Source organism: Notolepis coatsorum (genome assembly GCF_963971535.1).
Source record: "Notolepis coatsorum genome assembly, chromosome: 6".
Taxonomy (NCBI): Eukaryota; Metazoa; Chordata; class Actinopteri; order Aulopiformes; family Paralepididae; genus Notolepis; species Notolepis coatsorum.
The window spans coordinates 184680113-184702612 of record NC_140170.1 but is presented as its reverse complement, the minus strand read 5'-3'; the positions used below and the strand labels follow the sequence as shown (position 1 = coordinate 184702612).

General features: G+C 41.4%; 2 protein-coding genes across 2 annotated transcripts in view; both read left to right on the top strand.

Annotated features, from left to right (window-relative positions):
* iars1 (isoleucyl-tRNA synthetase 1) overlaps positions 1-22500 on the top strand; it is a 202370-nt gene that overhangs the window by 144979 nt on the left and 34891 nt on the right. The window contains exons 26-27 of the mRNA XM_084315958.1: positions 5217-5248; positions 7619-7714. Coding sequence (XP_084172084.1) covers positions 5217-5248; positions 7619-7714 — 128 coding nt within the window. The remainder of the gene's footprint in view (positions 1-5216; positions 5249-7618; positions 7715-22500) is intronic.
* On the top strand, positions 10397-13528 carry LOC311230729 (uncharacterized protein; the record flags this gene model as incomplete). Its single annotated transcript, XM_084317088.1, has 6 exons — positions 10397-10829; positions 11229-11318; positions 12170-12289; positions 12373-12456; positions 12583-12681; positions 13452-13528. 6 exons carry the CDS (start codon positions 10397-10399, stop codon positions 13526-13528), a joined length of 903 nt encoding a protein of 300 aa, XP_084173214.1.

Below are 22500 nucleotides of genomic sequence, written 5' to 3'. Positions count from 1 at the left end.
TCAGGACGACAGCTGGAACTATGGGATGAAGTTGGGATCAAACTCTGTAATATGATGAATTAAAAACGCATTAGGGTTTCCAGATTAATCACGAGCGTTAACCACATTAACGGTCACATCCCTCTAATAAAATGCATTATTGATTTATTTGTCTTGCTCTTGCCAAATGAGATGTTTAATTTGCAAGACGTGACTGAATTATGACTGCGTGTCGATATCAGGCGAGTCGTTGAAATTAAAGGATCTGGGGACTTGTTTCTTGACCTTTAGAAACCTGGGGGTAATATTTTATTCATGTGGGCAATTTTGTTAAACGTTAACACCATCGTAATAATAAATCATAATTAGGGGTGCGCACAGGTTTGCCGGCTAACCACTCTAAAATTTGTATTCCCCGGATATTCCGTTTTTTATTTGGATATTATTATTATTATTGTTTATTTTTTTATAGGGTGAATGTGTAAAACATTTTAAGTGAAAACATTTCAAGGGTTCAATGCAGTAGAAGCAGCAAGCTCAGCCGCAGTGAGACACTAAACCCAGTGACTGTCGCCCGATAGGGTACAGACTCACCTGCACCTCGTGTACACTGTTTATTCTTCTCATATTTTCATATTCAAATTACATTTGATTGTTAACACTGTTTTTTTACTTTTACTTTTACCAGAGTAATCGTTTACCTGAGTATTTCTACTTTTTACTTAAGTAATGGAACTGTGTACTTCTTCCACCACTGGTTTTTACCCAGATATATACTGGGTAATATAATTGGAATAATATTAATCTTAAAATATTCAAATTAAACGGCTTGCACTCCACATAAATCTGTCTGTCCCAATATAGACGTATAGAACGTAGCGATCCACTGACAAATCATGTCTATTTAATACACAAAGCAGTAGGGCTGTCTTAAATACTTCGAAGCTTTGTTCGATGGCACAAGCTTTGAACATAAAAAAAAAATCAAAGTAAAAAAAATATATATTTTTTATATATATATATATATATATATATATATATATATATATATATATATATATATATAAATAAAAAAAAATCGAATTTTTTTATTTTGTTTTGCCTCCAATTTTGCGCCTCCATTCCAATGAAACGAAAGTAAGCGGCGCCTCGACTCCACCTCTCTACAACAAGCACGCGGAGATGATCTGTGTTGAAAACAACAAGGACATGTGCAGCAGACATGTCGACGAAGAAGCGAAGCAATGCCGTTTGTTATTTAAGACTATGTCGGACAGATTTGTGTTCATTGTGCTGCTTTTTTAAAGTGTCCTGACCCATATAAAAATATGTCTTAATAAAACGTGCTTAATTAAGTCGAATTCTGCCTTTGTCTATCAACTACATATAATATTTATATAATTGTTTGCTTGATAGACGAAGGTTGCAACATAATTATGTAATGTCATGTCGTTGGCTGTGAGAGCAGCCCCACTGCACCCAGGCAGCGCAGCCGAGTGAAACCTTGTTGGCTGCGTCACAGTCACAAAAGGGGCTACTTAATTAATTAATCCAATCCACTTTATTTATAGAGCACATTTAAAAACAACAAAGTTTACCAAAGTGCTGTACAAGTCCCACAACATAAGATACATATTTCTTTTTTTCGAAGCTTCGAATTAAAATCGAAGCTCGGCCCCGAAGCTTCGATTGCCAAAAAAAGCTTCGAAGGTCAGCCCTACAAAGCAGTCAGTCAGTGTCTCTCTCTCTCTCTCCTCCCTGTAGCAGTCAGTGTCTCTCTCTCTCTCCTCCCTGTATCAGTCAGTGTCTCTCTCTCTCCTCCCTGTAGCAGTCAGTATATCTCTCTCCTCCCTGTAGCAGTCAGTGTCTCTCTCTCTCTCTCCTCCCTGTAGCAGTCAGTGTCTCTCTCTCCCCTCCTCCCTGTAGCAGTCAGTATCTCTCTCTCCCCTCCTCCCTGTAGCAGTCAGTATCTCTCTCTCCTCCCTGTAGCAGTCAGTGTCTCTCTCTCCTCCCTGTAACAGTCAGTATATCTCTCTCTCCTCCCTGTAGCAGTCAGTATCTCTCTCCTCCCTGTAGCAGTCAGTGTCTCTCTCTCCTCCCTGTAGCAGTCAGTATCTCTCTCTCCTCCCTGTAGCAGTCAGTGTCTCTCTCTCCTCCCTGTAGCAGTCAGTATCTCTCTCTCCTCCCTGTAGCAGTCAGTGTCTCTCTCTCTCTCTCTCTCCTCCCTGTAGCAGTCAGTGTCTCTCTCTCTCCTCCCTGTAGCAGTCAGTGTCTCTCTCTCTCTCTCCTCCCTGTAGCAGTCAGTGTCTCTCTCTCTCCTCCCTGTAGCAGTCTGTGTCTCTCTCTCCCTTCCTCCCTGTAGCAGTCAGTGTCTCTCTCCCCTCCTCCCTGTAGCAGTCAGTATCTCTCTCTCCTCCCTGTAGCAGTCAGTATATCGCTCTCTCTCCTCCCTGTAGCAGTCAGTGTCTCTCTCCCCTCCTCCCTGTAGCAGTCAGTGTCTCTCTCCCCTCCTCCCTGTAGCAGTCAGTGTCTCTCTCCCCTCCTCCCTGTAGCAGTCAGTGTCTCTCTCCCCTCCTCCCTGTAGCCCAGCTGTCTGCTTCAGCGAGTGTGGTTTCCTTGTTCAACCTCTACTGTTCTTGACAAGTGGCTGTCATCTGGGTTTCTTTTGCACACACTCTTTCATTCTCTCCGAGTCGTAGACGTTTTTGTTCACCGACGAAAGCTCGTGAATCTCATAACCGATAATATCTGCGGCGTCAGAAGCGGTACCCTTTCTGACACCCGTCAACCTTTCCAAGTCGCGGAGAGAGAAAGGAGGCTATAGTGATGAGGAGTGAATAATGCATGATGTGAGTCGAGCCGGGTGAGAATAATGTGTGCGAGTCTCTGAGGACGTACAGTAAAGGCAGGCGCTGCTGTTACCGCGGTGTGATGAAGAGAGAGAGAGAGACGCTGCGGTTTTTCTTGCTCAGTGTTGACTTTGCACAAGACAAAGCCATGGTGTTCAGCCGGATAATGACAACCGATAGTCGGCCCTCCAAATAACCATTATTCACATCCATAATTATAATAAGTCGCTTTGGATAAAAGCGTCAGCTAAATGACTAAATGTAAATGTAAATGTAATAATAAATTAGATTCATATAGCTCTGTTCTAGAACTCAGTCAATTAAACATTGATACACCCCAGTTTAAACGTTGATATCCCCAGTTTAAACGTTGATATGACCAGTTTAAACGTTGATATCCCCAGTTTAAACGTTGATATACCCAGTTTAAACGTTGATATCCCCAGTTTAAACGTTGATATCCCCAGTTTAAACGTTGATATACCCAGTTTAAACGTTGATATCCCCAGTTTAAACGTTGATATCCCCAGTTTAAACGTTGATTTGATATCCCCAGTTTAAACGTTGATATCCCCAGTTTAAACGTTGATATACCCAGTTTAAACGTTGATATACCCAGTTTAAACGTTGATATACCCAGTTTAAACGCTGATATCCCCAGTTTAAACGTTGATATACCCAGTTTAAACGTTGATATGCCCAGTTTAAACGTTGATATGCCCAGTTTAAACGTTGATATCCCCAGTTTAAACGTTGATATCCCCAGTTTAAACGTTGATATGCCCAGTTTAAACGTTGACATACCCAGTTTAAACGTTGATATACCCAGTTTAAACGTTGATATCCCCAGTTTAAACGTTGATATACCCAGTTTAAACGTTGATATCCCCAGTTTAAACGTTGATATCCCCAGTTTAAACGTTGATATCCCCAGTTTAAACGTTGATATCCCCAGTTTAAACGTTGATATCCCCAGTTCGTTGATATACCCAGTTTAAACGTTGATATACCCAGTTTAAACGTTGATATCCCCAGTTTAAACGTTGATATACCCAGTTTAAACGTTGATATACCCAGTTTAAACGTTGATATCCCCAGTTTAAACGTTGATATCCCCAGTTTAAACGTTGATATACCCAGTTTAAACGTTGATATACCCAGTTTAAACGTTGATATACCCAGTTTAAACGTTGATATCCCCAGTTTAAACGTTGATATCTCCAGTTTAAACGTTGATATCCCCAGTTTAAACGTTGATATACCCAGTTTAAACGTTGATATACCCAGTTTAAACGTTGATATCCCCAGTTTAAACGTTGATATACCCAGTTTAAACGTTGATATCCCCAGTTTAAACGTTGATATCCCCAGTTTAAACGTTGATATACCCAGTTTAAACGTTGATATACCCAGTTTAAACGTTGATATACCCAGTTTGAACGTTGATATACCCAGTTTAAACGTTGATATAGAGTAAAGGAGGTTTCAACACACTGAAGTAAAAGTTTTGTGTACTCGCATTTCTTTTTACTGGTTGCCAGATGCCTGTTTTTAAGTCCCAGCTGAGAGATAGGAGCTGGAAAACATAATGGTTCCATAGCCTGAGGTCTCATGTAGTCCAGGTCCAAAGTTTATAAAATTCCCACAGAAAATGTATGTTTTACAAAGGTTTTTGTAATGTGTGTACCAGTAAGAATTTCGCATGATTATCCAAAATGGCCGTCCGCTGCCAGTAATTTCGATGCTATAGTCAGAACAATGGGCTTCTTCGTCTTCTTGTGTCACTTTCCCCCACTCTGAGCGCCCGTCTGGGATCAGACGCTCCTTGGCTACAACGGTCATTCGTTTTCACCATCAGTGTTGACCGGTCAGCTCACGACCGCACGTGGTCACTCGTCCGAACGGCTTGTCAAATGACGCTCGCCTGATGTTTCGTCTTGTAACTCTTAAGTCAGGAAAGTAATGTTTTAAGTCGAGCCTGATGTTGCCTCGCACAAAATAATGATCCCAGTCTCTTCCACACAGTGAGGCCATACAGTTTAGTAATTGAACAATGGGTATCGGATCGGTACTCGGTATCGGCCCAAAGCCCAGGTGTCGGTATCGGGACTGAAAAGGTGGGATCGGTGCGTCCTCCCTAGTGGAAGTGGCACGGTGCACGGGAGGAAGCCAACCGTTTCAGTGCACGTGTACCTGCATCAAGTACATTGACCTTCTTGGCTTAAGAATTTGGTGCACGCATTAACCGTGCCCAAAACATTAAGCGACAATATCTCACCACTGAAGTCACCCCCCCAACGATCAGCCTAAATAGTTAATGGAGACTTTCGGTAACAAATGAGTCTCATTTCATTCTGAATGCCCTTGGCTCTTGCTTTTGTCCTGAAGTGTGGCTTCAGTCGTGCCTCAGTGCGAGGAGAGTTTGTAAGGAGATCTACTAAGCTCTCCAGTGTAATCTACCTGCCGTTCTTTTTACTCAATCAGCCCATCCTACAGTATCAGAGATAGCATGTAAAGTGAATAGAAAATACTTGATCAAAATCTTATTTTCACACCAGTGCTCCTATTCCTATGCTTTTTTTGTGTGTTCTTAGCTTTTTATTTAAATTTTAAATGATGTACTTTAGTTTCCAAAGTCAAGTGGGGTAGTTGCAAAGATTAAACACCCCAGCACACACTTGGGAGTAATGCAAACACAAGAAATTGCTAATGCATTTGCAGATTACTATACCGACCTCTACAAAGCACAAAAATTGGAAAACAAGAAAGAAAAAATCAATAACTTCCTAGATAACCTTAAACTTTCTAAACTATCCCCAGATGAGGCTGATGAGCTGACTTCCCCTGTTACGGAGAAGGAGATGGGGGAAACTATTCGGACTAATATATACTAGGGCTGTCCCCGACTAAGGATTTGGATGGTCGACTAGGATTGGCCAAAATGTGCCGTTAATCAACTATTGGTCGACGTTATAAAAAAGAAATTAAAAAATATATAATATTTTTATAAATCTTTTTTGTTATCATTCCATTTGGGCTGTGGGGGGTTCTTAATGTCTGAAGGAGTCGACTGAAGGCTTCTTCTCCTCTGCAAAAGCATGCAATTGGTCCACTGATGGATACATCTTGATATTTGTCTAGTCTAGTGTGTTCATTAGATGGGTGGAATCCTCTTTCAGTGCCTCTGTGCCTGTTTTCTTAGGCAGTTAGCCTCTGGTATGCGTGCCATTAGCGTTAGCCACGCTTCTAGGCCTCTTTTCTTTTGGAAAGAATGATACATTTTATTTTTATTATTTTTATTATATTCGACTAAGAGGTTGGCCAGTCGACTACGGCTCCTTTCGACCGATTAGTCGACTAATCGATTAATAGGGGTCAGCCCTAATATATACACAATATTAGCATTAGTCTAGGGGCGTGTACCAAAGATAACACAATATATTAGCATTTCTGGCCGGACCAGGATGGCCAATATGAGCCAAGGTTGGTGACTGAGTGACTCACACCGGCATGTATCCTGGTCAGGCCTCACTAGGCTGTGCTTAGCCATTTAGCCTGGCACTTGAGATGAGATATTCCTTTTATTGATCCCCTTGGGGAAATCCGGCCGCCATAGCAGCATGTCGGAGGGGGGAGGGGGTGGTTCAGGTATGGGCAGAGTCATTGAAGAAAAACTTAAATTGTTTATGTGAGAAAAAATAAACCGTGTAAACAAAGGTGCAGATGAGGGTCTGTATGCCCCATCGGTTATAGTATACGTTACAAATGTATTTAACCCTTTCGCTACCAAATGGTTAACCCTTTCACTGTGACGATACAGAATGTTAACCCTTTCACTGCCACACGACAAAGTAACCCTTTTCACAGCCACACTACAGAAGGTTGACCTTTCACTACCACACTACAGAAGGTTAACCTTTCACTACCACACTACAGAAGGTTAACCTTTCACTACCACACTACAGAAGGTTAACTTTTCACTACCACACTACAGAAGGTTGACCTTTCACTACCACACTACAGACGGTTAACCTTTCACTACCACACTACAGACGGTTAACCTTGTGTAGTGTGGTAGTGAAAGGTTAACTGTCTGTAGTGTGGTAGTGAAAGGTTAACCTTCTGTAGTGTGGTAGTGAAAGGTTAACCTTCTGTAGTGTGGTAGTGAAAGGTTAACCTTCTGTAGTGTGGTAGTGAAAGGTTAACCTTCTGTAGTGTGGTAGTGAAAGGTTAACCTTCTGTAGTGTGGTAGTGAAAGGTTAACCTTCTGTAGTGTGGTAGTGAAAGGTTAACCTTCTGTAGTGTGGTAGTGAAAGGTTAACCTTCTGTAGTGTGGTAGTGAAAGGGTTAACTTTATGTAGTGTGGTAGTGAAAGGTTAACTGTCTGTAGTGTGGTAGTGAAAGGTTAACCTTCTGTAGTGTGGTAGTGAAAGGTTAACCTTCTGTAGTGTGGTAGTGAAAGGTTAACCTTCTGTAGTGTGGTAGTGAAAGGTTAACCTTCTGTAGTGTGGTAGTGAAAGGTTAACCTTCTGTAGTGTGGTAGTGAAAGGTTAACCTTCTGTAGTGTGGTAGTGAAAGGTTAACCTTCTGTAGTGTGGTAGTGAAAGGTTAACCTTCTGTAGTGTGGTAGTGAAAGGGTTAACTTTATGTAGTGTGGTAGTGAAAGGGTTCACCTGAATACTATAAGTAAGAGTTTGGCTAGAAAACGTACTGTGTGTGAGTAGTTTCGTACTGTATGTCGGCGCCCGACTCCCCTCTTCCACTTGTTCACTTGGTATGTTCCACTCTAGGTGTTGGTGCTGCTGGACGTCAGCCCGGACCAGTCCATGATGGATGAGGGGGTGGCCAGGGAAGTCATCAACCGCATCCAGAAACTACGCAAGAAGGTGGGACACCATTTATAGATGCACCCATAAGTAACACGTCTTCACTGTCAACACTAGTTCTGAGCCCTTGGATTTATTTTTCAGCTAATACCACCAAGTACTTTTACTGAACGGTACAGACTTAAAGTCTGTTCAAATTCAATGCAAAGTGAAATTGCAAGAACTTTCAAGAAATGCATGAAAATTCAAAGGAAAGACGCAAACGGAGCAAGACAGATGTAGCTTAGTGTAGGCGACACGGGCAGCAGAACTTCTCCCAGGCGTGATTTGGGTTTACTTTATTTGTTCAAGGGGGACAGCATACATTAATAAAACATTTTAAAAACGTAACTGCACCCAATTTTAGCCAAAAGGCTAATTTCCATTGGCAGTCCCCCTGCCAGAAGGTACAGGCTAAAATCCTGTGTAAAAAAGGGTTAGCAATAGAAACAGAATAAAATCAAGATAAATAACATTAGAATAAAAACACAACAAAAGCACATAGAACATACGATAGGGATACAGGGCACAATACAGTCATGGGCACAAGGACAGAGCACATCATAGAAGACCCAGACATAGACAAACGCACCATTATCCACACACACACACACACACACACACCTCAGTGTTGACAATGCTGGTTTTCAATGAGCCATTCCTTAACCCTGCACTTGAATGAGTGATATGATCTGGACACTCTAATTGTTTGAGGTATTGAGTTCCATTGGTGGGATGCTCTAAATGAAAAGACGGCCTGGCCAAATGCACTTTTTTTTAAAGGGATTGTACAGTCCCCCCTTGCCGCACCTCTAGTGTTCCTGGTTGAGGCAGACTTGAGGTTGATGAAACCGGACAAAGGAGGAGGAGCCAATCCACACTTGATTTTAAAAACTAGACAGACGTTTTGATAGAGAATCAGGTTTTCCCAACTGAGTAGATTATATTTTTTTTTAGAATGCGACAGTGATGGTACCTGAATGGTTTCTTGTCTAGAATTTTTATTGCTTGTTTGTATAGTGATTGAAGTGGTTTCAGAATGGTGGAATGTGAATTGGACCAGGTTATCAAACAGTATGTAATGTGGGAAAGAACCATTGAGTGGAAGTATAGCTTTGCTGCCTCGGTTGAATGGAAGTGATGGAGCAAATGTGGGTATATCTTCATAATTTATATGAAATATACTGTTACAAATGCTCTGTACCCTCTATGAATGCTCTGTATCCTATGTGAAAGCTCTGTAGCCTCTATGACTGCTCTGTAGCCTAAGTGACTGCTATGTAGCCTCCATCAATGTTATGCAGCCTCTATGAACGCTCTGTAGCCTCTGTGAACACTCTGTAGCCTCTATGAATGCTATGTAGCATCTATGAATGTTCTGTATCCTCTAGGAATGCTATGTAGCCTATATGACTGCGCTGTAGCCTCTATGGACACCATGTAGCCTATATTAATGCTATGTAGCCTCCATCAATGTTATGTAGCCTCCATCAATGCTATGTAGCCTCTATGAATGCTCTGTAGCCTCTGTGAACACTCTGTAGCCTCTATGAATGCTATGTAGCCTCTATGAACGCTCTGTAGCCTCTATGAACGCTATGTAGCCTATATGAATGCTATGTGTAGCCTCTATCAATGTTATGTAGCCTCCATCAATGCTATGTAACATCTAGGAATGCTATGTAGCCTCTATGAATGATCTGTATCCTCTATGAATGCTATGTAGCCTCCATCAATGCTATGTAGCCTCTATGAATGATCTGTATCCTCTATGAATGCTATGTAGCCTCCATCAATGCTATGTAGCCTATATGAATGGTATGCAGCCCCCATCAATGCTCTGTAGCCTATATGTGTTGAATAAATTATATTTAGAAATGGCCCAGATGTTTAAATGTCACCAATGCTACTGTTGAGAACAGACATACTAGCATACAGTCTTCACAGCAGTTGTGCTAGTTATTAACACTTTGAGTGCCACTCACGAGATTTCTCGGGGTTTTTTTATGGTGGTTGCATGCCACTCACGAGATTTCACGGATTTTTTTTATTTTTATTTTTTTTTTTTTTTTGTGAACTAGACATCGGCGGCCATCTTGCTACCACATTTCTGAACGTCTAGACATGCAACTTCGCTCGATTCCGCCAGGTGGCAGTAGAGCCCTATGTTGTAACACATGTATAATGTTATCAGTCAATCTACCTGCATTATTATAAGGATGATGGATCTCTGCTGTGATTGGTCGATAGTAAAGATCGTGACGATCTTGACCTGCCCACCTGATATTTAACCTAAACACACCCAGCGTGAGCTCAGTGCGTCTTCGGATTTTGTGAATACAGTTATCATTGAGAGAGATCGAGAGAGAGAGAGAGAGAGAGAGAGAGAGAGAGAGAGAGAGAGAGAGAGATAGATAGATAGATAGATAGATAGATAGAGAGATTAGCGTTTTGATTTGATTTGATTTTGAGCATTTAGCATTTATAGTAGTAGTGATAGTATTTCTAGTAGTAGTAGTGATTGATAATATATTTTCTTCATTTTGTAATACTTATTTTCTTTTGTAGTACCAGGTAATATTAGTTGCAGTACTGTAGCAAGTACAGCACTTTTAGATAAGTGCTTAGTCCGTGTTTTAGTAACACTAGTTAGTAGATTTTCATAGCCGTTTTCATAGTAATAGTTGAGAGTAGGTATTCACAATGAGGAGAACGAGGAAGTCGGTAAGGCGAGGCAAACTCCCGGACCGATACGTCCAGACCACACTGCCGTTCACCCAGGCCCCGGTTCCACCAGCTGCCGCTGGGACGAGCCGTGCACCTCCGCCGGTACCGATCAGTGCTCCAGTCGTGGCCGCTGCCACCGGCTCTCCGGTAACGATCGCGCCGCTCCCGGTCAGAGCAACAAAGAAGCGGGTCAGGGCCCTGGTTACCGCAGCTGTCGCTGGGACAAGCCGTGCACCTCCTCCTCAGGTGAGGCCGGCACCGATCAGTTCTCCGGTAACGATCGCGCCACTCCCGGTCAGAGCAACAATGAAGCGGGTTGCGAAGACCCGGCATGTGTCGCCGCCGTCCTCCCACACCACGGACGAGTCTGATATCGACATCGCTGATGATAATGACGAGTGGATGCCAGGTAATTTCAATTCAATAAATGGTCAATTCAAGGCATGTGTAACTCGAATACATATATATATATATATATATATATATGCATGTGTTTATTGAATCCATGTGCGTGAATGTATCTCGTATGATCGAATGTTTGTAGATACATTGCAAGCTAAAGCATGCATGTGCAGCGTATGTATATGATCAGCGAATGTGGGTCTTTGAAAAGTGCTATAAAAATCAATGAATTATTATTATTGTGTCGCTATATTGCGTCTGTAACGCGGGGTATATACACAGTAACGCGAATATATGCATGTGTTTAGTCAATGTCATGAAAAGCAAAGTGCACGGCCTAGATATGGGTCCATGATTGAATGTTTGACCATTGATGCTAACTGTGATTTATTATATATCTTTATAGGTCCGGGCAGAATGGACATGGAAGACATGGAGGACGATGATGAACCCATGCAAGAAGTGGAGGGTATTTGGCCGTACAATCGAAGAATTGGTAAGTTCATGCATATCAAATTACAATTTGATTTCAGAATGTTTTGTGACTGCATGCATGATATCGCCACGTGGTCTTTGATCTCAATGCAGCATGGTAAATTGCAGTGATTGAAGTAGCGATTGTCTTTTGATGTGCTTTGATGTCTCATGCATGGCTCAATTGTTTATGTATGTGGGGCATGTTAGTTAGTAACCCCCCATCCCCACCTGCTCTCTCTCTCTCTCTCTCTCTCTCTCTCTCTCTCTCTCTCTCTCTCTCTCTCTCTCTCTCTCTCTCTCTCTCTCTCTCTCTCTCTCTCTCTCTCTCTCTCTGGCATATACATGCAGCCTGTAGGTGTTAGTTCCCCACCCCCCCACCCCTGCACTCACTCTCTCTCTCTCTCTCTCTCTCTCTCTCTCTCTCTCTCTCTCTCTCTCTCTATCTGCTGGGCATATACCTGTAGGTGTTAGTTCCCCACCCCCCACCCCTGCACTCTCTCTCTCTCTCTCTCTCTCTATCTGCTGGGCATATACCTGTAGGTGTTAGTTCCCCACCCCCCACCACCCCCCACCCCTGCACTCTCTCTCTCTCTCTCTCTCTCTCTATCTGCTGGGCATATACCTGTAGGTGTTAGTTCCCCACCCCCCACCACCCCCCACCCCTGCACTCTCTCTCTCTCTCTCTCTCTCTCTCTCTCTATCTGCTGGGCATATACCTGTAGGTGTTAGTTCCCCACCCCCCACCACCCCCCACCCCTGCACTCTCTCTCTCTCTCTCTCTCTCTCTCTCTCTCTCTATCTTGAATCGTGAACTTGTCTTTTGATGTTGCATGTAATCCCCAATCTGACTTTACTGTTTTTTTATTGCAGATTCTGACACAGACTCTGTGGAGGAGATTGCAGACGGCGCAATCGATGACATGGAGGACGTTGACTCCGATGTCGAAGTTGCCATCCGTACAGCAAGGAGACCATGCACACCTCCGATAGGTGTGTATATATCTCTCTCTCTCTATCTCTCTCTCTTTCTCTCTCATGCATTGTGACAAAGCTGACGTCCCTTGTTATTTCAGCTTCTGCTTCAGCGAAAGCAGGACCAGCTGCTGAGGCAGATACAGATTCTTCTGAAGAAGAGGATGTACACGCTAAGCAGCGGGGTGAGTTTTGATCACTATCTCACACTGACTCATTCACTCACACAAGTTTCTAAATATGTATTATATGAATGTGTCTACAGTGCATTGTAGTATACCAGTTAGTTATTGTAATCTCATAATTTACAGGCAAAGGTCGAGGCCGGGGCAGAGGTCGGGGCAGAGGCAGAGGTCGAGGCCGAGGCCGTAAAAGCACAGCTGCTGGTGGGAGCGATGAGTGGATCAAAGGTACAGACAGTTTTGTGCCACTGAAATTTACATTTGACGCAGAGCCAGGACCACTACATGATGCGGCCACCATCACATCGACCAAGCCCCTTGCCTTTCTGCGGCTGTTCCTCACTGATGAACTCATGGGTGGCATTGTACAGGAAACAAACTTGTATGCTGACCAAACAATGGCCGTCATTGATCCCAACAGGCAGAGTAACAGGCTACGCAGTTGGACGGCTGTCACCCTTGCAGAATTGTGGAAGTTCTTAGGTATACTATTCCTAACGGGGATAGATCGGAAGCCGCAATTATATATGTACTGGTCAACTCTAAAGTTTTTCCATTGCGCCTATTTCTCCAAAACAATGGCACGTAATAGATACCAGGTCATTTGGAGGTTTCTACATTTTAGCAACAACGAGACAGCAGACAAGTCTGATAAAATGTATAAAGTACGCCCGGTCCTTGACTACCTTGTCAACCGATTCCGGGAGCTATTTCAGCCAGACAAGAATATTAGCATAGATGAGGGGATGCTGGCCTGGCGTGGCAAACTAAACTTCAGAGTGTACAGCCCCCTGAAGCCCACCAAATATGGGATCAGGTCATATGTGCTCTGTGATTCTCACACTGGTTACTGCTTTTCACTGCGACCATTTTGTGGGGACTATGTACCCCTCAAGGACACGGTTGTTGGGCTCCTAGGACGTCTGTCAAACAATGGCTATTTCTTGTACATGGATAATTTCTATAACTCAGTGGCCTTGTCTGACATACTCCTACAGTTGAGGACCCACATATGCGGTACCTTGAGGATGCACCGGGGAGAACCGGCGCAGATAAAGCGTGTAACCAATGTTGAGCTGCCGGTGGGCGAGACCATGACCCTGCACAACAATCGGGTCATGGTTATCGCCTGGAGAGACAAGCGGATTGTCAAAATGATCAGCAGCTTTCACCATGGCACTCTAATCGAAACACTCGTCTGGAAGAAGGGTCATAGGACTAAGGTACCGGCATTGAAGCCAGACTGCGTGCTCACGTATAACGTGTGCATGAACGGAGTCGACAAGTTAGATCAACACATTTCGTACTATCCGTTCATTAGGAAGACTGCAAAGTGGACCAAGAAGTTCGTAGTATATTTGCTTCAAATAGCCATGAACAATGCCTATGTTCTGTACAGAGTCAGACAGCCAACAGGACCGCACAAGTCACTCATGCAGTTTCAAATACAAGTCATCGCTGACTTGTGTGATGAGGCAGATGCAGCCGCTTTAGCTCGCACAGTGGCCAGTGCCGCACGTGCCGCAGGTGAGGCAGATGAGGCAGAGGCAGGTGCCGCAGGTGGGGGGGTGGGGGGTGTGAGGTGGGAGGGAGCTTCCAGGGCCCAAAAGACAGATCCACACTACAGGTTGGATGGCAAGCTAAAAAATCATGTTATGGAGAAGTACCCACCCACCCCAAAAAAGACGCATCCCACGAGAGAGTGCCGGGTCTGTAAAAAAAAAGGCATTAGGCGGGAAACCAGATCATACTGCTCGAAGTGTGGAGTCCCCCTACATCAAGAGTGTTTCACACCCTACCACACAAAGAGAGATTATGCTAGCTGAGCATTATCGCTAGCATAAACTCTCTTTGTGTGCTAAGAGTGGAAACACTCTCCATGAAATATATATATGGATGGGTGCGTACTTCCCCGTAGTATGTGTTATGATATATGAGTGTATACATTTAGTCATTTAGCTGACACTTTTATCCAAAGTGACTTACAGGTTCTGTACGACAAGTCATCAGGACGGGCACAACTCTATCAGCTGAGTAACAATGTGTGTCTGAGGCGGCCAGACGATGCAGAGCGTAGGGTTATTGAGGGTGTGTAGTATATTGTATAGTGTCTTGTAAATAGTGTAAGTATTTCACAATATAGGTATTACTGGTTGTACAGAACAAAGGTGTTGGCACACAGTAAATTTTGCTGAGTATATTTTACTCAAACTGAGTACATTTTACTCAAACTGTACTGGTCAACTCTAAAATGTTTCCATTGCGCCTATTTCTCCAAAACAATGGCACGTAATAGATACCAGGTCATTTGGAGGTTTCTACATTTTAGCAACAACGAGAGAGCAGACAAGGCTGATAAACTGTACAAAGTACGCCCGGTCCTAGATTACCTTGTCAACCGATTCCAGGAGCTATTTCAGCCAGACCAGAATATTAGCATAGACTGAGTCCATTTGGGCTCAAATGGACTCAGTTTGAGTAAAATTTACTCTGCAAAATTTACTGTGCACATGGATATATTTGAAACACTATTCTTGGTCCACTTTCAGAGTAGCAATGTTGGTCTATATTGTCAATGCCGTTCATCAGTGTCCTGGTGTTAGCTGCTGATTATTTTCACAGAGTTTCACAGAGTACATATGGCTCACTTTACTAACTAACACACTATGTACATATGTGAATGCACTTTACACTGTGTGCCTTACCTGAAGTGAACACATATTGTCCACTTCAAGTGTTATAAATAGTTCGTTATGCTTTTATATTTTAGCATGAATGTGAATGCACTTTACATGGCGTACCCAATGGTGCTTTTCTCTGAAGAAGTGTTTATAGTGTGCAGAGGATATGGGTTGAACACAATACCTTTATAAATGTACATGTGTGCTGATGCACACACATAATGGTTATCTGCCATTTTGTCAGGTCAACACTAAACATATTTTACATGTGCAGCGACCATTTTGACAGGTCGAAAATGAATGGACTTGAATATATACACATTGTATGTTGTTTTTGCTACTGTAATGCACTACACGGTGTGCCTTACCTGAAGTGAACACATATTGTCCACTTCAAGTGTTATAAATAGTTCGTTATGCTTTTATATTTTAGCATGAATGTGAATGCACTTTACATGGCGTACCCAATGGTGCTTTTCTCTGAAGAAGTGTTTATAGTGTGCAGAGGATATGGGTTGAACACAATACCTTTATAAATGTACATGTGTGCTGATGCACACACATAATGGTTATCTGCCATTTTGTCAGGTCAACACTAAACATATTTTACATGTGCAGCGACCATTTTGACAGGTCGAAAATGAATGGACTTGAATATATACACATTGTATGTTGTTTTTGCTACTGTAATGCACTACACGGTGTGCCTTACCTGAAGTGAACACATATTGTCCACTTCAAGTGTTATAAATAGTTCGTTATGCTTTTATATTTTAGCATGAATGTGAATGCACTTTACATGGCGTACCCAATGGTGCTTTTCTCTGAAGAAGTGTTTATAGTGTGCAGAGGATATGGGTTGAACACAATACCTTTATAAATGTACATGTGTGCTGATGCACACACATAATGGTTATCTGCCATTTTGTCAGGTCAACACTAAACATATTTTACATGTGCAGCGACCATTTTGACAGGTCGAAAATGAATGGACTTGAATATATATATACATGAATGTGAATGCACTTTACATGGCGTACCCAATGGTGAATAAATATTGTACACTTCAAGTGTCAAGTGTGTATATACAGAACATTATTATGCAATGTGTTTTTTACAACATGTGTGTTGAGTATCTGTTGAACACATGGTGCACTTGCTAATGCAATCACTACTTATCTGAAGTAAAGACATTTCTTCCCCTCCATCAAGTGTCAAGTGTGTATTATATACTTATAATGCAATGATTTTTATAACTTGTGTGTCTTAGATTATAATATACAGAATACAATGCAATGCAAAAATGAGATAAGATATTCCTTTATTGATCCCCTTGGGGAAAATTCAGGCATCATGCATTACATGTCAGAATACCTGTGGACGACTACACCATGATATGCAGGTAAATTCATCACGAACAGCTGTGAAGACATATTAGTATGCTGATATATACAGTAATTGTGTGAAATTGAAGCAATATAATATATATATACATTATTATAAAAATTCATATGGCATGCAACGTAATCTATAAAAAATATCCCTATATGCATTGTATTTCATGAATGGTAAAACACGAAGTGGTTTAGTGTTTTAGCATTTATGAAATGCAATGCATATAGGGATATTTTATACTTTACTTTATGACAACGCTTCACATTCGATAAATGGGGGGGGGGGGGGGGGGGGGGTTGATCATGATTGCATTTATTCCAAGTGCATAGTGTACAATGTGTGACATTATGCACTTGGAATAAATGCAATCATGATCAACCCCCCCCCATTTATCGAATGTGAAGCGTTGTCATAAAGTAAAGTATAAAATATCCCTATATGCATTGCATTTCATAAATGCTAAAACACAAAGTGGTTTAGTGTTTTAGCATTTATGAAATGCAATGCATATAGGGATATTTTATACTTTACTTTATGACAACGCTTCACATTCGATAAATGGGGGGGGGGGGGGGGGGTTGATCATGATTGCATTTATTCCAAGTGCATAGTGTACAATGTGTGACATTATGCACTTGGAATAAATGCAATCATGATATACCCCCCCCCCCCCCCCCCCCCCATTTATCGAATGTGAAGCGTATGCACAGTTTTGCTAAATTGCTGCGTTTTCTATACATATCTTTGATTTACCTTGAAAATGTCTATATGTAATATTAGTATGCCGAGAGATGTGTACGGTAATTGTGTGGAATTGAAGCATACAGCTACACATTATTATAAAAATGCATATAGGCATACAACGTGATCGATACAAATATCTCTATATAATATATGCATTGCATTTCATGAATGATAAACACCACTAAGTGTTGTGTGTACAGTGCATGACATTATTGCACTTGGACAATGTGTTTCAGACGAGGAAATGATTTCGCGCTGCTGCAGCAAAACGATCATATCTCGGCTTTGAGGAAATGCAGCTGAATTTGGGCTCGTGTTTACCTTTTTTGGCGTGGAATTGTGAACGAACGACGGCATGGATCAACAAACGGCTTTTGGCGTATTGTACATCAACTAGCATATTGTCAAATGAGCCCAACCATTTCCACATAGCTAAAATATATAATATAGAAATCTATCCGCGGAAATCATGTGTTTTCGCTAAATCAGCCTCTTAAGAGGCTGGCACGGTGAGGGATTTGCCGTCTCCCCCTAGTGGCGTTCAAAGTGTTAACGAGCATGACGTGAGTAAAGTGTCTACATATGGTTAGACAACTATTAGTGGGTAGTGTACATTAGATAATCATATAAAAAGGTACATTAGGCTGTAATGTAAAAAGGTACATTAGATAATAATATAAAAAGGTACATTAGGCTGTAATATAAAAATTTACATTAGGCTATAATGTAAAAAGTATACTAGCAAATCCTCCCTGTCCTCCCCAAGATTAGACAAACATAATACATGATAGATTCAGGGGTAGACCTCCAGACAGAGCAGGGCTAGACCTCCAGCGATATTCATTTCATTTCCCCTCTGTTCTCCTCCACCCCCCCCCCCCCCCCCCCCATCCTTAAGTCCTGTGATAATTTCATTAGGCCCGTTTTGAAATCTTTCCATTGCAGCTTTACAATGAAAAGATTCTGCGTCACAGGGGCTTAATATAAGCTCTGGAGCGGAGAGTAACTCTCACTTGTACTCGAGTACCGGACCGGAGTGTAGTGTAGTTTAGTTTACAGTTCTAGTTAGGGTTTCTTAAGTTAAGATAAGGTCTGAGGATAGGACACAGCCATGCGTTAGTAGGGCTGGGTATCGCCACTGATCTTCCAAAACGATTAGATTCCGATTCAATGGTTCAAGGAGAACCCTCTTAACATGTTGCATTGTTAAAAATATCAATGTTTACATTAAGAATTGCCTCTCAAGCGGTTGCATGAATGTACTTTTTATTGGAATATTGGCTTTTGCATACGTCACGTCTGGGTGACGTCTCAGTGAGTGGTTTCGTAGATTTGTTGTATTTCCACAATCATTATCTATGTCTCGTCAGTCGTCACTGTAGCCAATGGAAATGGAAATGCTAGAAATGATCACGTGGGCTGGGAGAACCAATGGAAAATGCCTATCCCGAGGCCAAACTTAATTGCCGACCCCTGGTCTACGCCCTCCCCAGACCGACAGTGGGGCAATGCGCGCAACGACCAGGAAGGGAATTGGCATAACGACTAATTTGGGGATAAAAAAAAAATATTATTATACTATTTTTTTTTTTTTTAAGATCGATCTTGGGATTTTATGAATCGATAATCGCTAATTCAAATGAAGATCGATTCAGAATCGGGAAATCTATTTTTTTTAACCCAGCCATATGAGTTAGTTAAGAGTTAAGTGAGAAACGATATGGTAAGATAAGATACAAGGTCTGAGATAGGACAGGACACAGCCATGAGTCAGTTAAGATAAGATAAGATTAAAACAAATTGAAACGGATAAGATACGAGACCCGAGATAGGTTAGGACATAGCCTTGAGTTTAGGAAATGGTTCTGTAATAGGAAGATTGGATTTGGATTTGTCCCATCTTTGAAACATAAGCTAAGACAAGCAGTTAGGAATTACTTTCTGTAATGAGGCCCCTGATTTGCACTGGATCTCTGAACAGGTGAGACAGGTGTATGTTTTATCCATGATATCATTATGTGCATAAATACTAGTACCCAGATCTGATGAATACTACCCAGATCTGATAAATACTACCCAGATCTAGTAAATACTACCCAGATCTGATGAATACTACCCAGATCTAGTAAATACTACCCAGATCTGATAAATACTACCCAGATCTAGTAAATACTACCCAGATCTGATAAATACTACCCAGATCTAGTAAATACTACCCAGATCTGATAAATACTACCCAGATCTAGTAAATACTACCCAGATCTGATCAATACTACCCAGATCTAGTAAATACTACCCAGATCTGATAAATACTACCCAGATCTAGTAAATACTACCCAGATCTAGTAAATACTACCCAGATCTGATAAATACTACCCAGATCTAGTAAATACTACCCAGATCTGATAAATACTACCCAGATCTAGTAAATACGACCCAGATCTAGTAAATACTACCCAGATCTGATAAATACTACCCAGATCTAGTAAATACTACCCAGATCTGATCAATACTACCCAGATCTAGTAAATACTACCCAGATCTGATAAATACTACCCAGATCTAGTAAATACTACCCAGATCTGATAAATACTACCCAGATCTAGTAAATACTACCCAGATGTTATGAATACTGCCCAGATCTGATGAATACTATCCAGATCTAGTAAATACTACCCAGATCTAGTAAATACTACACAGATCTGATAAATACTACCCAGATGTTATGAATACTGCCCAGATCTGATAAATACTACCCAGATCTGATAAATACTACCCAGATCTAGTAAATACTACCCAGATCTGATAAATACTACCCAGATCTGATAAATACTACCCAGATCTGGTAAATACTACCCAGATCTAGTAAATACTACCCAGATCTAGTAAATACTACCCAGATCTGATAAATACTACCCAGATCTAGTAAATACTACCCAGATCTGATAAATACTACCCAGATCTGATAAATACTACCCAGATCTGATGAATACTACCCAGATCTAGTAAATACTACCCAGATCTGATAAATACTACCCAGATCTAGTAAATACTACCCAGATCTGGTAAATACTACCCAGATCTGGTAAATACTACCCAGATCTGGTAACCTACTGCTAACGGCTGCAAAGTAACAACATTATTTTACTCTCAGTACTACACTGAAGTAAAGAATGTGTGTACAACATTACAGTGGGAAGTGTGTCCGTCATAGGGTCAGATTTAATATCAGCTTAATTACTGTTTAGGTCCTCTGTAGCGCTTGAGCTTTGAAGTGACCGGGTGGAGAGGGATTAGGTTTCACAGAAAAACAACACTTTTTCCATTCTCCTATTGCGTGTGTGTGTGTCAAGGTTATTATAGTTAACTAAAACTAAATTTAAAACTAAAACTAGAACTAAATTTTTTTTAAATCAATAATTTACTGAAATAAAAATAAAAACTAAGTGAAAATAAATTGAACTAACTGAAACAATATTGTGTTTTGTTTAGAAAATGTCTTTAGTTCAGTGTGTGTGTTGGCTCTATGCCAGGCTAAATTACTCCCATTATTTTCCACCTATAAGGAATTCTCCACCCTGCGGAGATGGGACTTAATTCTTAACAATTCCCTGAAATGTAGAGTGGCTAGTTAGTCTGTGGGGGGGGGGGGGGGTGAGACGGCAGGGGAATTGGCCAATGGTTGAGTGAGAGAAGATGAACACACACACGTACACACACACACACGTCTCGTTTATCAACATGTCTGTACTGTATGTGTAAAAAAGAAAGTTGATAAAACTATTTGACTAAAAGTCCAAAACATGCATATCAGCTGTGTCCAATGATGATGCTTTTTGTTTGATACATGAAATCCAATATCTACCCTGAGATCTACCCTGAGATATGTATGTATATATATATTTAGGCACACACACGCACACACACACACACACACACACACACACACACACACACACACACACACACACACATCTCTAGTACTGGATCCTCCATGGGATGGTGTCAAGCTTCCCTCATTGATTGGCTGCTTCTCTGTAACTAAACATGTTCTACTGTTCCTCTGTAACTAAACATGTTCTACTGTTCCTCTGTAACTAAACATGTTCTACTGTTCCTCTGTAACTAAACATGTTCTACTGTTCCTCTGTAACTAAACATGTTCTACTGTTCCTCTGTAACTAAACATGTTCTACTGTTCCTCTGTAACTAAACATGTTCTACTGTTCCTCTGTAACTAAACGTGTTCTACTGTTCCTCTGTAACTAAACATGTTCTACTGTTCCTCTGTAGCTAAACGTGTTCTACTGTTCCTCTGTAGCTAAACATGTTCTACTGTTCCTCTGTAGCTAAACATGTTCTACTGCTTCTCTGTAACTAAACATGTTCTACTGTTCCTCTGTAGCTAAACATGTTCTACTGTTCCTCTGTAGCTAAACGTGTTCTACTGTTCCTCTGTAACTAAACATGTTCTACTGTTCCTCTGTAGCTAAACATGTTCTACTGTTCCTCTGTAGCTAAACATGTTCTACTGTTCCTCTGTAGCTAAACATGGTCTACTGTTCCTCTGTAGCTAAACGTGTTCTACTGTTCCTCTGTAACTAAACATGTTCTACTGTTCCTCTGTAGCTAAACATGTTCTACTGTTCCTCTGTAACTAAACATGTTCTACTGTTCCTCTGTAACTAAACATGTTCTACTGTTCCTCTGTAGCTAAACATGTTCTACTGTTCCTCTGTAACTAAACATGTTCTACTGTTCCTCTGTAACTAAACGTGTTCTACTGTTCCTCTGTAGCTAAACGTGTTCTACTGTCTGTAGCTAAACATGTTCTACTGTTCCTCTGTAGCTAAACGTGTTCTACTGTTCCTCTGTAGCTAAACATGTTCTACTGTTCCTCTGTAACTAAACATGTTCTACTGTTCCTCTGTAGCTAAACATGTTCTACTGTTCCTCTGTAACTAAACATGTTCTACTGTTCCTCTGTAGCTAAACATGTTCTACTGTTCCTCTGTAGCTAAACGTGTTCTACTGTTCCTCTGTAGCTAAACGTGTTCTACTGTTCCTCTGTAGCTAAACATGTTCTACTGTTCCTCTGTACCTAAACATGTTCTACTGTTCCTCTGTAGCTAAACATGTTCTACTGTTCCTCTGTAGCTAAACGTGTTCTACTGTTCCTCTGTAGCTAAACATGTTCTACTGTTCCTCTGTAACTAAACATGTTCTA